Here is a 16,648-nt window from a genome sequence, read left to right as displayed (position 1 = left end):
TAGATAGTCTGAGCGGCAATTAACTACATGAAATCCGATTTGTGCAAATTAATTTCGAGCTACATTCATGAGTGGTTTGGAATCTTTCATTCCTGGAAATCTGTTTCAGTCAAATTGGATTTAGCTTAGCTTTTTCACGTTTTTACGCCATGTGAAACGTAAACATGTCAGGCGTTTTTTGTAGAAAACTTAATAAACAGCTTGTGTTGTTGCAAACTGCAAGTCAGGCAGGAAAAGACAATATACAGCTAGTATTCGCACATTTTTGAGTTTTGAAACCAGTGGAGACGGCTGCACAGAATTAATGATTCTTAATACTATGTTGTTACCAAAATGATCCACAGCTGTGTTTTTTGTTTAGTGAGAGTTGTTCATGAGTCCCTTGTATATCCTGAACAGTTAAACTGCCTGCTGTTCTTCAGAAAACTTCTTCAAGTCCCACAAATTCTTTGGTTTTCCAGCATTTTTTGTGTTTTTGAACTCTTTCCAACAATGACTGTATGATTTTAAGATCCATCTTTTCACACTGAGGACAACTGAGAGACTCATATGCAACTATTACAGAAGGTTCAAAGGCTCACTGATGCTCCAGAAGGAAAAAACATGCATTAAGAGCCGGGGGGCGAAAACTTTTGAACAAAAACAAAAAGTTACTTATTTTGCCTAAATATTTTTTTTAAATGTAGAACTGTCCTTCAGAAGCTACAGAAAATACTTGCATGTTTCCCAGAAGATCAAATAAGTAAAATTTACCCTGATCTTCAAATTCAAAAAGTTTTCACCCCCGGTTCTTAATGCATGACCTGAAGGATTTTTTTATGATGGAAGGCAGTTTAACTGTTCAGGACAACGAAGGGACTTGTGAACAACTATCACTAAACAAAAAACAGCTGTGGTAAGAACAGGTATTAAGAATCAAGGGGATAAATTCAAGTATTATTGTCTCTAAAATATCTTTTTCAGGTCAGTACTAAAAAAACAATAACATGCATTTTCTACGATCCCTCTTATTTTGGTAAAATAACATTTTGAAGATTCTGAAAGGGGGATGTAAACTTTTGACTGTACCACTTGGCGCTCATGCAGTTGTTCACCTACTATATAGTATAAAAGTGGGCATATTCCGAAGCAGCCGTATTCTTAACTATATCTGAAAATCTAGTTCTCACACTGCCGTTTTCTAGCTTTGCAATTACACTTTTAATGGCTTCCAGTGTAAAACCGACCAACCGGAGTATACAACATCCAAACATGCCCTACTTATGAGCAAAATCATACGCACTGGACCATGATGGCCCCTCCTCTCGTGCTGACACACTGTCACAATGGCTCGGATTACATTTCTGACACCAAATGACTTCTGCAGAGCTGCTGGCAGTGATAGAGATATTACTGTGAGCGCCTGCAACAAGGCTACGAAGTTTCAAGCGTTGCAGAGGCGGTCCAATGCTCATTCACGGCTTGCTATGCGGCTGACCTTGGGAGAATGGCGTTAACGTAAACTAGCAGCGAGCCGCTAAATGATTAAGCACAGAGACGATGTTCTCCTCTTCAGGCCTGGACTGTGTCAGAGCACTCAACCACTCCGTCGATACTTGGCGCCTGAGAATCTGAGGCTAGTGGCTATGCCAAAATCTCTGAGATGGACTCATGCCTTTAGAGATGGCATATAATGAGCAGTCAAGTTGGGATCAAAGTTCTGTGCTGTTTTGTACTTGTCCTTTTTAATTGTTTTATTGTCTGTCAGGCCCATAACACAAACGCTGCCGGGCGAGTTCTGCATCAAAGTTTGATACATGTATGAGCAATTGTAACCAAAAATAGTACATTTTAATAAAAGGCAGAGTGTTTACCTCAAAATAGCAACACTTCAGCAACCATCAAACCACTTTTTGATCAATTGTTCAATGTCTTCCGCAGCTTAAAGAAACTGCAGATCTACCTGCCAGAGTCAACACAACTCATACGCAAATGTGCATGGCTCAGGTGTCTTTGAAACAGCCACGTTTCACTATGCAAAGCATTTCCTTCATTCTCATCCGCCAACCGTAAGTTCTCAAAGTATGCACTTCATCTGAGATGTCACATACTGTACGTATTGCAGTTGTGAATTTGCAGATGTGAATAAAAAATCTATTTGCGAAGTGAAACCTGGCTTTTTTAAAGACACCTGATCGGCTCACATTTGCGTATGCGTGATGGGTTGTGTTGATTCTGGTGTGGGGATCTGGGCAGAGACACGCTTCTCTCAACTTCCTGTCAAAGGTTGTGCCAAAACACTTGTTTCAGATTCTTCGCAGCAGTAATGATAGACTCATAGCGGTACGTAAATATTTTAACAGATGGGTTTTGACACTCTATCGGGGAGAGATGAAAAGTGACAGGAGATGGAGAGAGAGTTTAAACAGCACAATGATGGATGAAGGAAGAAAAGGGAAGGGAGGTGGAAAGGGCAATGAAAACACTTCTTAACTAGAATGAGAGAGTTGGCAGATGTGACTGGAATAGAAAAGTAGGTAAACATAAGACTGATATCGGAGGGAAAGAATGAACAAATGAGGAACGTGCAAATTAGAGGGCAGTGGTTTCTCTGGATGACCTTTATAATTCAAAACAATTATTTCATTCTTGAACTTATGCATGAGAAATAATATAATTCAAAAGTTAGATAATAAGAACTGTTTTCATCAAGCTACAAAAATACAAAAAGCACCTTAAAGGAGTAGTTCACTTCCAGAACAAAAATCTTGTCATCCAAGATGTTCATGTCTTTCTTTCTTCAGTCGTAAAGAAAATATGTTTTTTGAGGAAAACATTTCAGGATTTCTCTCCATATAATGGACTTCTATGGTGCCCATGAGTTTGCACTTCCTAAATGCAGCTTCAAAGGACTCTTAATGATCCCGGCTGAGTAAGAAAGGTCTTATCTGGCGAAATTATTGGGTATTTTCAAAAAAAAAAAAAAGTACATTATATACTTTTTTAACTCGTTTGTTTAGGGTTAGTCAGTTAGGGTATGTCGAAAAACAAAAGAACAGAACAAAAATCTTGTCATCCAAGATGTTAATGTCTTTCTTTCTTCAGTCATATAGAAACTGTTTTTTGAGGAAAACATTTCAGGATTTCTCTACATATAATGATCTTCTATGGTGCCCCCGAGTTTGAACTTCCAAAATGCAGTTTAAATGCAGCTTCAAAAGGCTCTAACTGATCCCCGTCGAGGAAGAACGTTTTTTTTTTTTTTTTAATGTACACCTTATATACTTTTTAACCTTAAACATTCGTTTAGGGTTAGTCAGTTAGGGTATGTTGAAAAACTCCCATAACATTTTCTCTTCCAACTTCCTACATCGCTGTTTTACCTTTTTTTGTGAAGGGTATTTGACCTTTTTTGCATGTTCAGTTTGTAAACACTGGGTTGGTACTTCTACAGCAATGTTGGGCGATTTTGAATTTGAAGGAGAAAATTAGATGGGAGTTTTTTGACATACCCTAACTCTCATGAACCGGAATACACAGAATTCACACAGAGCTAGACAAGACAAGTGTTTAAGGTAAAAAATTATGTAATTGTTCTATTTTTTAGAAAATAACCAACCGTTTCGCTATATAAGACCTTTCTTCTTTGGCTGGGATCGTTTAGAGCCCTTTGAAGCTGCATTTAAACTACATTTTGGACGTTCAAACTCGGGGGCACCATAGAAGTCCACTATATGGAGAGAAATCCTGAAATGTTTCCTCAAAAAACATAAATTCTTTGCGACTAAATAAAGAAAGACATGAACATCTTGGATGACAAGGGAGTGAGTACATTATCTGTACATTTTTGTTCTGGAAGTAAGCTACTCCTTTAATAAAACTCTGGTTGTATTTGTTTGAAAGAAGAAAGTAATATACACATAGGATGGTTTGAGAATAAATCATGGAGTAATTTTCATTTTTGGATGAATTATCCCTTTAAAATGATCATAAAAGTGGTCCATATGATTGTGTTACAGTATGTTGTAAGTCTGAAACCATACTCTATAATAATCAATAAAGCCGTCTGCACTTCTTGCAGTGGAGACACCTTCTTTGATTATGGTTGGTGTGATTTAGTTTGCATTGTGTCACATGGCTCGCCTGCAGTGTTAATTGGGTGTTAAACACTATTTTCATTTTTACATTGTCACCCAACCCACAAACCTGCTGGATCCATTACAGTCTTTTGTTCCGGGCCCTCATAATTTACACATTAAGCGCTGCTCTCTCTCTCTGTCTCTCTCAGTCTTTCTCCCAAAACATCACTAAGTACCCAGGCCTTTTATGGATTGCGCCCATTCACTCCTTGATGTTTCTCTTCTGTCCGCGCGCCTCCTCCTTTCTGACTTTCGCACATTGAGTCCTTCAAGCTTAAGACGAGAGAGAACGTTTACTTCTATTAGTGCTAACTTGGCTAGCGCTTCCCATCTGTCTCAGATCATGTCAGCATTGTTCCAGGGCCAGACATTTAGGATTCTTAATGGAAACTCAATAAATTACGAAACTTAATTTGCCTTCTAGAAACATTAATGCACTACAGTCTAATTTTTTTCTGGTCAGGGCTGGGATTTGGAAATATATTTTTGAATATTGACAAAATTCTTATGACAATATACACTAACAGTCAAAAGTTTTTGAACAGTAAGATTTTTAAAGTCTCTTCTGCTTGCCGAGTCTGTATTGATTTGATAAAAAAAAAAAAAAAAAAAATAGCAAAAGCAGTAAAAATGTGAAATATTTTTACTATTTAAAATAATTGATTCCTGTGATCAAAGCTGAATTTTCAGCATCATTATTCCAGTTTTCAGTGTCACATGATTGTTCAGAAATCTTTCCAATATGCTGATGCACAGTTCAAGAAACATTTATTATTATTATCAATATTTAAAACAGTTGAGTGCATTTTTTCAGAATTCTTTGATTAATAAATAAAAGATCCAAAGATCAGCATTTATCTGAAATAAAAACCTTTTGGTAACATTATACACTATATTTATAATGTTAAAAAAGTGTTCTATTAATCAAATAAACCTAAATATTTTCTACTCAGCTGTTTACAACATAATTATAATAATACATGTTTTTGAGCAGCAAATCTGAATATTAAAATAATTTTGAAAGATCATGTGACTGGAGTAGTGATGCTAAATATTCAGCTTTGAAATCACAGTAATAAATACTTTTTTTTTTTTTTTTACATTTTAATGTTAATGTTTTTGCTGTACTTTAAAAACAAATAAATGCAGGCTTGGTGAGCACAAGAGACTTCTTTAAAAACATTAAAAATCGTACTGTTCAAAAACTTGACTGATAGTGTATCTGGTGCCATTGTGAATATCACTTGTATTTATTAATTTTAATTCATTTCTGTGAATCACTAGCTTGTTATAGGCTGAAAAATATCACCATGTAATTTTTCTAGCTATATTGCGCAGTCGTAGTTAGCGCTGGTATCAGATCTTCTCAGAGCCCGACAAGACATGAATCATTGAAACATGTTTGGCAAACTCATTGGTTATTTAATAAGAGAATATTTGGTTTCACCAACACACATCGCTGCAATTGCAGCATCAAGTTTCTTATAAACAGTACAGTCGTGTCAGGGTAGAGTTCCAGACACACTCACAAACAAAAATGCCTGAGCCCTGCTCTTAATTAGAAATACACTGCACACAGTAATGTAGTTTTGATGCATGAAAAAGTTGTGCAGTTTCACAGGTCTTCACAGTTGATTTTTACACAACAAAAGTCTTCAAATCATTAAAACCCGGTAATCGTTGAAGAGAGTCCTGTGTATGAGGACTGCAGTATTGGTCTGGCCAACAATAAAAGGCTTCTAATAATAGCAACACTCACTTAGACTTAGACAAAAGTTGGGAGTGATACTATTTTAGAACTTCAGCTGTGTTACTGATTTTCATGGTTTTTGTGTTATCATTTACTCACCCTAAAGTTATATTGCAAATGGAAATATTTTGAGAAATGTTAGTGTATTTTGTCAATGAAAATAGTTTTGGACCCCACTGACTTTCATAGTAAAAAAAAAAGTGAATCAAAATGTCTTTTGTGCCTAACAGAAGAAAAACATGAGTGTGAGGAAATGATAGCAGAATTTTCATTTTTAGCTACACTTATTTTAAAACTCGACTTTTCATTCAACTTCCCAACCAGCCATAATGTAATGCTAATGTTAGCAGATGCATTTTATTAGAGCGACTTACAGTCGCTTTCAATGCCCCATAAAGCATCCTGGGGTTACTTAAGTGCCATTTTCTGGGCTTCAACAATTGGGCTTGAACCTGCAACCCTTGCAGTAACACCTCAGATGCTTAAAGCAAAAGTGTGTAGCGTCTGCACTGAAGAATTGCAAAAGTAATGACTGTTGGTTGAAACAATTGGCTGCTAAAATGATGCATAAATTACACAGGTGCAAGCATCAAGGTTGTTCTAGCTCCTCCCCTTCATATTCATAGTCCATTTCCGCTCGCTCATACTCTAACTCCGCCTCCCCGTAGCCTTCATATCCCTCCCCCTCATATTCATATCCCATCCCCCTTTCATATTCCAGACCGCCGTCGTCATAACCAAGCTCCACACCTTGTCTCTCAGACTCCGCCCCTTCGAAGTTATTTTGTGGTTCGTCCTCGTCCCCAGTTGGGGTTGTTGATGGAACCGACTCATTTGTTTCTTTCTCCTTAGCAGCTGCCAGGTTAAGGGCGGAGTTCATTCTGAGTTTCTTGAGTATTCCGTGAATGACTGGATTAGCAGCCGCTGCCGCGGCGGCTGCCGCCTCCTCTGCTTCCTTCTCTGCTCGTTCTTTCGCCTCCCTCCTTCTCTCTCGAGCTTGCAACACCTCCTCAGCCCCCTCCCCGACAATAAGCACCTCCTCTCCTACGCGTGGCGGCTCCTTCACCGGGTTGTGGTCGTAGGAGAAGAGTCGCAGCCCAGGAAGATGATGCAAGTTTGGGAACTCTGATATCTTATTGCGGTCCATGTCCAGAATCTCCAGCTGCTCCATCTTGAGCAGCACTCGCGGGAACTCCTGAAAGCGGTTTCCGTACAGCCAGAGTCCTCTCAGGGACTCCATGCGCCATAGGTCCGAGGGCAGGGTACGCAGACGGTTGTCCCCAATCTGCAGTGAGCGCAAATTGGGAAGGTCGTACAACTGCTTGGGGAATCGCTGGAAGTAGTTGCTCTCCACCCAGAGGCAACGTAAGTTCTGCAGGTTCCTCACTTCTGGTGGGAGGCTCATCAGCCGGTTGCTTCCCAAGTAAAGACACGTGAGATTAGTCAACTGGCACACGGAGAGTGGAACGTCTTCAAGCTTATTGAAGTCGAGCGCCAGGGTACGCAAACCCTGCAGCCGCGTGATACCCTTAGGGATGTCGCGGAGACGGTTCCCGCAGACGTAGAGCTTCTCCAGGTAGTCCAGATCCAGGACTTGACGAGGAAGGCGACGGAACTTGTAGTAGCTCAGGTCCAACACTGGATCTCCGCTCACCAAGAGCTCGTCGACTCCGAGCGGCAGCTCCTCATCCTCCACGACCTCCTCCTCTTCTTCTTCTTCTTCTTTTTCGGCCGCTTCCTCCTCCTCCTCTCCTTCATCTCCCTTCTCTTTATCCTTCTTCTCCTTTTCCTCTCCTCCTTCGTCCTGGGCCTCTTTTCGGGACGAGTTGCCCATACCCTCGGCCGGCTAGCCCGGCACTTGTCTGTGTGTGTCGTGAGAGTGTGTTTCAGGACGGGGTAAGAGGGTGAGGCGGTCTGTGGGGCTGGCCCCCCCTCCCCGTGTCAGTTTCACTCAGAAGGATTGACCCGGCAGTGACAGAGCCAGCACAGCGACACATGGTGCTCTGACTACAGGCGGCTTCCCCTCAGTCCGAGAACAAGGTCCAACGTCAGCAAACACAGCAGTGATACCAGCAAGGAGCCATTCTGGGTGTTTGTGTGGATTGCTTTGATTGAAATACTCTTATATGCTATAGAACAGGTTGTAATAATAATAGTAATAGTAATAGTAATAATAATAGTAGTAGTAGTAATAGTAGTAGTAGTTGTATAAATAAGTATAACTGTAACAGGAAGAAAGCTTAATTTTGTCTCTGCAATGTAAACTCAAAGTAAACAGACGAGTGTCAACGTAGCTGCCAGCATTTGCATATTAGCCTAATTACGTGCAGTTTTCGTACTTAATTATTTATTTATTTACTTTTTTCAAAGTCTATAATTGGTTAAAAGCATTAATTAACTCACATCACAGTCACAAACTTTCACAAAGCGTTTCAGTCTGTCAGTTTTGATTGTGGTGAACTGGTGCTGGTGCTGAGCGTCTCTCTCTTGCCGACACACACAGCTCTTGTCCCGGCCGCCCAGTCTGTGGATCCCGGTCTCGTACACTCGCTTTGACCTGGCCGGCGGCAATGTGAACCGAACTGATGATACCAAGCTGTAACTCCGGGTGTGCGTGCTCCTAAATCAGGCAAAAAATCCTCTGAGATGTCAGTTTAAAGTTTCCAGAAGCGCCCGACTCGATGTCTGTGTTTCTTTCCAACGCTGTGCGTTCAAAGCCGTCTCGCGTTTCTCTCTCTCTCTCGCTCTCTCGCTGTGGAGTTTGCGTAAAGCGTTGCCATGGACCGTCTCTCTCCCCTAGCAACCGAAACAGGGACATGAGAGTTACACACGATTGTCACGTGGTCGTGGGGAGAGAGAGAGAGAGAGGCGGTCAAATTCCTCTATGCCAATTTCACGTTATGCAATGGAGAAACGTATTTGTTAAATACTAACAGAATTACTCTTAAATAAGCTGGGTGAAATATTTATTATTTTTAATAATATTATGCATTCATATATTCTTAAAAAACGTGATTGTAAAGTTTTTATTTTAATAATTTATCATTTTTCAATATTAACTCCTTTAATAATGAATATATTAAAATACATATGTGACATATAAGGGTCAGTTTTCTGAAATTGAGATTCATACATCATCTGAAAGCTGAATAAATAAGCTTTCCATTGATGTATGATTTGTTAAGACAATAGAGGGTGCAACACATGTGAAATATTAGGAGATTTGCCTTTAAAGTTCAAATAAAGATCTTAGAAATGCATATTACTAATCCAAAAGTAAGTTTTTATATATTTATGGTAGGAAATTTGCAAAATATCTGCATAGAACACAATCTCTACTTAATATCCTAATGATTGTTGGCTATTGCTACAAATATAGCCTACCCATGCTACTTATGACTGGTTTTGTGGCCAAGAGTCCCATATTATAATGTATTTATTTGCATGTACATTGTGTTATTTACAAGTAAACTTCATCAGCAAACCGAAACTGAATTAGCTTTTAGTGAAATGATTCCCTCTCAGCTGTTCTGCTCTGAAATTGACATTCAAAACTGCATGGACCGGCTTCCATGTCACACATAGCCTGTTCAAAACTGAATATACTATATGAACTATTGATCTGACAAACATTATATAATGTTTGTTATTGGATTTTGAAGTTATTATGAAGTGAAAATACATTTTTGTCATATAGAGCGGATTCATATTCTGATTTGTGGTGTTGCACGTACTGATAAGTGTCTAAATGACTCTGCCCTACATTGGTGTTTTTCTGCTGAAGTGTTCAGCAGTCAAAGTTCAGCCTTCATGTTCCACGGTGTCAGAGAAGCGCAAACCCCCCTAGTGGTCAGTTCACTTCATAGACCTCTGAACCGGATGCTGAGTGAACAAGTGCTGATACTCAGGTCAGAAATCAGCCTACATCAGCTGACTTGAAGATTTTCATTCATTGTGGACTTGAGATGGTAATTCTCAGTTGAGGTTTTTATATTCATTTTTCTAACTAATGCACATAATTTCAGTTCTTCTGTAACATTGTGCATTATTACACATGTTGATTTCCATGGGGGTTTGGTCAATTTTATTTACTTTAGAACCATATTTTATAGTTTTGGTGAACAACATAGTCTAAGTTTTGGACAAACAAAGTTTTTGGAGCTCAAAATTAGGAATGTTGATGTAAACTAAAAACTTGATTCAATATTAAAAAGGCCCTTTTGTGGTGTTTTTAAGTGGATAAACATTTCCTAAAAGTCAACCATTGTACTAAATGTCTATCAGCCTGCATGATTTGATGTATTTGCGAAGGCCAGGGCTGCAGCAACCATTATAGCTGTTTCTATGATGATTGCATTTAGGGCCAATAAAAGCAATGTCTAAAACACTTTTAGAAATTAGAAAGAAGCCCCCAATTGAGCAGGGTTACAAACCTAATTAAAATTCATGAGCCGAGCTGATAAGTTTTATAATGTGTTTTGACAACCCTGATGAAGGACAAAGGTTTTGCAGCACTTTTCAAACATTACAGGTCAGTGTGACATTTATATATTGCCTACATGTACACTTTTTTTATTTATAGATGGAAAATGTTATTTTTTTATTTATTAAATATACACATAAACTTTAAGCTACTTTTAAATATTTTACATGTATAAAGAACTTTTTTATTTTTATATTTCATTCTTAAGCACAGCTGAAAATGTTAAGCTTTTGCAAAAAAAAAAAAAATTGTGAATTCAAGAAAAAGTAATGCAAAATGCTCTTTTATTTATCAAATTTAAACAGATTTGAGCATTTATGAGCATGCAATTATCTTATCATAGGCTTTAACATAGAATAAATGATTCTTACGTGTTAATACAACTTGTGAACGGATGGTAAAATGCAGTTGTCGAAAATAAACAGATTCTATAAACAGCCTGCAGTGTTCTTTTGCATGGAAAAGTCCAAAGTTCTTCTTTTTCATTTGAAATGTTTAACAGTCAGATCAGTCACCAATTTGTATCTCTTGAAATTCTGGAATTATGCTAATATAATTCATATTGGATCAACTTAGAACTGCTAAAATTTACTATAGTGGCAATGTTTTGGCCATTACACAATGCCATATAGTATCTGCATATATCAGTTTATAACTGATGTTCATAAATTATATAACCGTGATGCAAACCTTAAGGCCTATTCTTTAAATTTAAAGTCAAAATCCTATTTGAGTTGTCTTCTTGAATACAGATTTTCACTCAAAATGATAAGATCATTCGTTCTTTTTGTTTAAAAAAAACAGTTTACAGTATTCTAGAACAAAATGCAACATGTACAGACTCGTTTAGTCCGATTTAGGTCGTTGCATTATTAAACATTTTCACTGAATGGTAAGGTAAATTACTTTAAAACAATAACAGGTTTCTAACGGGTCACGTTTTAACATGTTTCTGTGAAAATCCCTGATATTGTTTTAGCATGACTGCACTTTGCCGGCTGGATGTGGGACTCGAACCTAAGTAACTCTTCTTTATCTCCGCGCACTCCCCTCCCTTCCGAAGTTCTCTCTCTCTTCCTATTGGCTGATCGCGCATGAGACTGGAACAGAGACGCGCGCGCTGATTGGTCGGTGGCGCTCGAATGATCTGTTCGGAATTCAGCAGAAGTACAAGTGATGAAGAGTGAGTGTATAAGACAGTATGAGCCTCGCATCCGTTTCTCTTTCTCATCACACACAAACCGTATAAGTGTGTGAACAAAGTCGCAGAGAGGGTGAGTGAATTACTGTAAGTTTGAACTCAATGCGTTGTCTTTGTTTCTTCTCATGTGATTATGTAACATAATGGATGCATACTTGCATTTAAATCATACGTTCATTTTCTTAAATAAAAATATGTTTTTTTTTTTCATTGTAAATGTAATATTCAACAGTTTGTCAAGTTGAAATGTTCAAACAAGCAGTTCTGGAGAGTCTGAAGTTTTAATTCCTGCTTTGTTTGCATGCCACTTTGTCATGCAAAGTGGAAAAAACATTTACAGATGCGACTAACGCAAAATAAGGAAGCAAGCAAGCAAACAAAATCTTTGGGTACGTGTATTTCAGCACGACCCTTCTAGTTTCCTTTGCATATTTAATGAGATTATGTGAGCATTCATTGTCTCATTCCTAAACAAAGACAAGGGTTGTATTTCAGTGCGCATAAAAAGTAAAAATTGCGTAATTTCAGCCTTGCCTGATCCAAAAATGACTTTCACTGGTGTAAGCTAATGTTTTCAGGTTGATTCTGTAACATTAACTATTATTAGGCCATTTTAGGTTACCTGAGAAAACATTTTATAGCTTGGATATCATGCCAGAGCAATGCTGAATAATGGAATGTCTCTCGTTACCTAGTGAACTCCCTACCTAGAGAGCTCTTGGGAATCCTTTTTGGGAATTATGCTTAAAAATGGCTGGTTGTGTAAATTTAAATAACATTTAGTAAGACTACACCATTTGGTTGCCTAACTAAATGCTTGAAATACTGCAGAAGTAAAAAAAAAAAATCAAGTGTTTAGAGAGTGAAGCTGTTCTTAGACACTGATAAAAATATGAAATATTTAATCGAATTATTTGGTCTTACAGCGCAACCTAAGCAAACTAAGGTTATTCAGTGATGGGCGGCGGAGGACAGCAGACGGACCGGATCACCGGTACCAATGGACGGTTCAGCACGTACACCTGGGAGGAAGTGCAGAAACACACCAAGTCTGGAGATCAGTGGATCGTGGTGGAAAGGAAGGTTTATAATGTGAGCCAGTGGGTGAAGAGACACCCCGGAGGACGGAGGATCCTCGGACACTATGCTGGAGAAGATGCCACGGTAAAACACCCAACATGAAAACATTTACATTTACATTACATTTAACTTTTATATGCATCACTTCAAAATCATAGGATATGTGGGGATAGACCAAATTACTGCAAAACAGGGTCGAAATCTAGTGAGCAGTCGGCCTAGACAGCATTTTGGGCATCATGACCAAAAATGCCTTATAATGTAAATATTTCTGGTGACTGTACCACTGACCATTGCTATGGAAGGCCCTATCTGCCACAAAACCAAAAAAAAATGTGACTTTTCTAAAGCAATTATGGGAAAAAAAGAATTGCAAGATGTTAATTCACAACTGGGAGTTTATAACTCGCATTTGCAAGACATAAACTAGCAATTCTAAGAAGAAAAGTCCAAATTGAGAAATTTAAAAAAAAAGTCAGAATAGTGAAATAGCTAAAACACGAAAACAGAATTGAATTTAGAATAGAACTTAGAGAAAAAAAATCAGAACTGCGAGATGTAAGCTAAAAAGCAAATTGTGAGAGAAAGTCAGAATTCTGAGTTTATATCTCGGAATTATGATTTTTTTTTTCTCAGAATTGGAAGAAACAAAGTCCGAATTATAGATAAAACGTTGCAGTTACCTTTTTTTATTGCATGGCGGAAATGGACTTCCATACTTTATGGCCAGATGTACTGTGACAAATTGTGAGATGTCGAACTTGGAATTGTGAGAGAAAAAGTCATATTTCTTGAAATTATGATTTTTTTTTTTTTTCTCAAAATTGCAAGAAACAAGGTTCGAATTATAATTATAATTGAATTAAATAATTAATCTTGCATTTTGCAAGTATTGTATTCTGGTTTAGCTGAATTGGAACTGATCAAATTTGCTATAGTGCTATAGTGGTAATGTTTTGGGGACCATACCTAAAGTATTTAAATAGGCATATTCTTTCAATTTAAAGTCAAAATCCTATCATTATTATGGAAGGCCATTTCTGCCACAAAAAAAAACTTTTTATCTCACAATTCTTAAAAAAAAAGGCAAAATATATATGACGAGAAAAAGTTATTTAATTTTTTTTTAAAAGTCAGAATTGTGAACTAAAAAGTCACAATTACATTTATTTTTATTTTTTTATTTATTGGACTTCCATACTTTTTTCTTAGAATAGCAAGAAACAAAGTCCGAATTATAATTATTATTGAATAATTAATCTTGCATTCTGCAAGTATTGTATTCTGGATCAACTGAATTGGAACTGATCAAATTTGCTATAGTTTTAACGTTTTGGGCGACCTACCTAAAGTATTTAACTAGGCATATTCTTTCAATTTAAAGTCAAAATCCGATTCACTCAGGAAATTCTTACTTTTTATTGTTAAAAACTTTTTTACAATTTTCTAGAACAAGATGCAACATGCACTGTCTCTTTCAGTCCAGTACCAATACCATTATTATGGAAGGCCATTTCTGCCAAAAAAATATATATATATATAAAAAAGAAAAAAGAAAAAAATTAAAATATAAACTGAGAATTGTTATTTCACAACTGGGAGTTTATATAAGATATAAATTACAAGAAGAAAAGTCTGAATTGTGAGATATTTAAAAAAAAAAAAGTCATGATTGTGAACTAAAAAGTCAAATGATGGTTTTGAAAAAAAACACAGAACTGAGAGAGTAGGTTAAAAAAACATTGTGAGATGGTGGAATTTGGAATTGCTCGAGAAAAGGTCAGTATACTGAGTTTATATATCGGAATTATGATTTTTTTTTTCTTATAATTGCAAGAAACAAAGTCCGAATTACAGATAAAAAATTGCAATAACCTTTTTTATTGCATGGTGGAAATGGACTTCCATATTTTGTGGCCAGATGTACTGTATAATATAAATATTATATAATCAAAACCATCATTTATAGGCCTCATACGATGTTAATATAAATATGAATAATTAATCTTGCATTCTGCAAGTGTTGCATTCTGGATCAATTGAATCGGAACTGATACAATTTGCTATAGTGGCAATGTTTTGGGCATTACAGTATGGCATATGGTGACTGTATACTGTATATCAGTTCATAAATTATTTAATCGTGATGCAAATATACCTGAAGTATTTAAATAGGCCTATTTTTTTATTTAAGTCAGAATCCTAATCAAGTTGTCTTTTTGAATACAAATTTTCACTCAAAATGATAAGGAAAATTCTTAATTTTAATGTCAAAAACATTTTACAGTATTCTAGAACAGTCTCATTCAGTCTCATACCAATACCATTATTTTGGAAGGCCCTTTCTGCTACAAAATAAAGGAAATTATTCCATACTTAATGGCCAGATGTACTGTATAATATAAACATATAATCAAAGCCATAATTTGTGGCTATCATGTAAATGTAAATATGAATAATTAATCATACAGATATGAATATGCATTAACATATGTTATAAAAAATAACAAAAATTACAAACTAGAAAGCATTCTGGGGTATTTCAGGCTTGTGTTTGTAATACCACATAATGCTGTCAAGGTAGGTGGCTTATTAGAGCAGTTGTTTTTATCAGTGTTGTTATAATTGTTTCAGATAAGAATAAAATAACAATGATCAGTGTTGAATTTGTTTTATCTGGTGTGATAGGAGGCATTTACTGCATTTCATCCAGACCTTCCGCTGGTGAGGAAATACATGAAGCCACTGTTAATCGGTGAACTCGAAGCATCCGAACCCAGTCAAGACTGCCAGAAAAACGTAAGTGACATTACCTACACAGAATAGATGAATAAAACCTGTGTATTGTGGATGTAAAATATTGCTTTGACACCTCAGTCAATTGAATAGGGATTTTCTAAATATATCTGGATGGTGTGCATGATGAATCACAAGAAAAAGAAATATATGAAGTGAGAACATTTAAAGGGCCAGTCACTTGAATTTAGAGTAAAAAGGAATTGTGCCAAATCTAAAATGTAATTTTTGTAAATAGTAAACATAGTTTTTTTTTAACTGGATAATGTGCATCTAATGTAGAGTTTTCTGAGCATCGCAGGTTTGAAAATCAAAATGACAGCTGTTTAGTCACTAGTTGAATTTCCATGAATTCAGTTAATAAGTGTGAATTTGAGTTCAACCGATCACTTCACACAGGAAGTTAAGTTGAAATTCAAATTGGGATGGCAGGAATTTACTGAATTACAGTCCAAAGAAACTTATCAGGTTAGAGCGTTCTGGGAAATGATTGCATCTGTGTTCCCAAAAGGCTCATAAAACCTTCAAACTCAGACATTTTTAGCTTTTTTAACACCTTTAAATAAGTCTGTCAAACAGTCGTTCTTAGTTCAACTGATGAATTTCCTTTTTCTAAAAAAGATTCTTTTGCTGTTAAATGACAGACACATACTCGCAAACACACATATATACAGTATATACATGAAGGACATTTTGGGGGGCAAGAAAAAAAAGAAAATTTTTTCGGCTGTAAGCATTAAAACAATGCCGTATTGCAGCGCATTAAAGCAGACTCGACTCGGACGGCGTTTAGTGTCCTTCAGTGCAGCTGGAAGAGATTCACGTTCAAGCGCACGCAATAGGCTGAAACTTGCCACAAAGCACCGGCAAAAATCAATAACAATGAATAGTTCGGGGGGAAAGAGTAAGGACATAGGCCTATTTGAATTATTTATTAATAAACTAGTGTATTCAGATTCTGACTCTCAATTAGAGAGATTTATACTCGCGTTTAGAAAGAATTGCATCTTTACGGATTACATAATGAAAGAGTTTTGATTTTTGATTTGTTTTATTTTAAGTATTAAAGCTTTATATAGATATATTTATCACGTCTGTGAGGCATCTATTTGCTGAGTTTCGTTTCATTTTTGTGAAGCGCTCCTATTCAAGAACGAGACGTTTTGTTTATTTTATAAAATCACTGTTTGTAACGTTTTGTTGAAGGCATAAAGATAAAA

General features: G+C 36.7%; 2 protein-coding genes across 3 annotated transcripts in view; one reads left to right on the top strand and one right to left on the bottom strand.

Annotated features, from left to right (window-relative positions):
* Positions 1 to 5,528: 5,528 nt before the first annotated feature.
* LOC141301758 (uncharacterized) lies at positions 5,529 to 8,648 on the bottom strand. The gene has a single exon (XM_073831951.1). It carries the CDS (start codon positions 7,700 to 7,702, stop codon positions 6,458 to 6,460), a length of 1,245 nt encoding a protein of 414 aa, XP_073688052.1. The 5' UTR covers positions 7,703 to 8,648; the 3' UTR covers positions 5,529 to 6,457.
* A 2,820-nt stretch (positions 8,649 to 11,468) lies between these two features.
* fads2 (fatty acid desaturase 2) overlaps positions 11,469 to 16,648 on the top strand; it is a 29,170-nt gene continuing 23,990 nt past the window's right edge. Inside the window, exons 1-3 of one of the 2 annotated variants that reach the window (XM_073831722.1) lie at positions 11,469 to 11,625; positions 12,479 to 12,716; positions 15,321 to 15,431. In XM_073831722.1, coding sequence (XP_073687823.1) covers positions 12,510 to 12,716; positions 15,321 to 15,431 — 318 coding nt within the window. In that variant the 5' untranslated portion in view covers positions 11,469 to 11,625; positions 12,479 to 12,509. Of the gene's footprint in view, positions 11,640 to 12,478; positions 12,717 to 15,320; positions 15,432 to 16,648 lie in introns of both variants that reach the window. The other variant, XM_073831723.1, reaches the window with a different exon arrangement.

The sequence above is a fragment of the Garra rufa genome, chromosome 25 (genome assembly GCF_049309525.1).
Source record: "Garra rufa chromosome 25, GarRuf1.0, whole genome shotgun sequence".
Taxonomy (NCBI): domain Eukaryota; kingdom Metazoa; phylum Chordata; class Actinopteri; order Cypriniformes; family Cyprinidae; genus Garra; species Garra rufa.
Note: the sequence above shows the minus strand (reverse complement) of the source record. Positions and strands in the feature narration are given on the sequence as shown.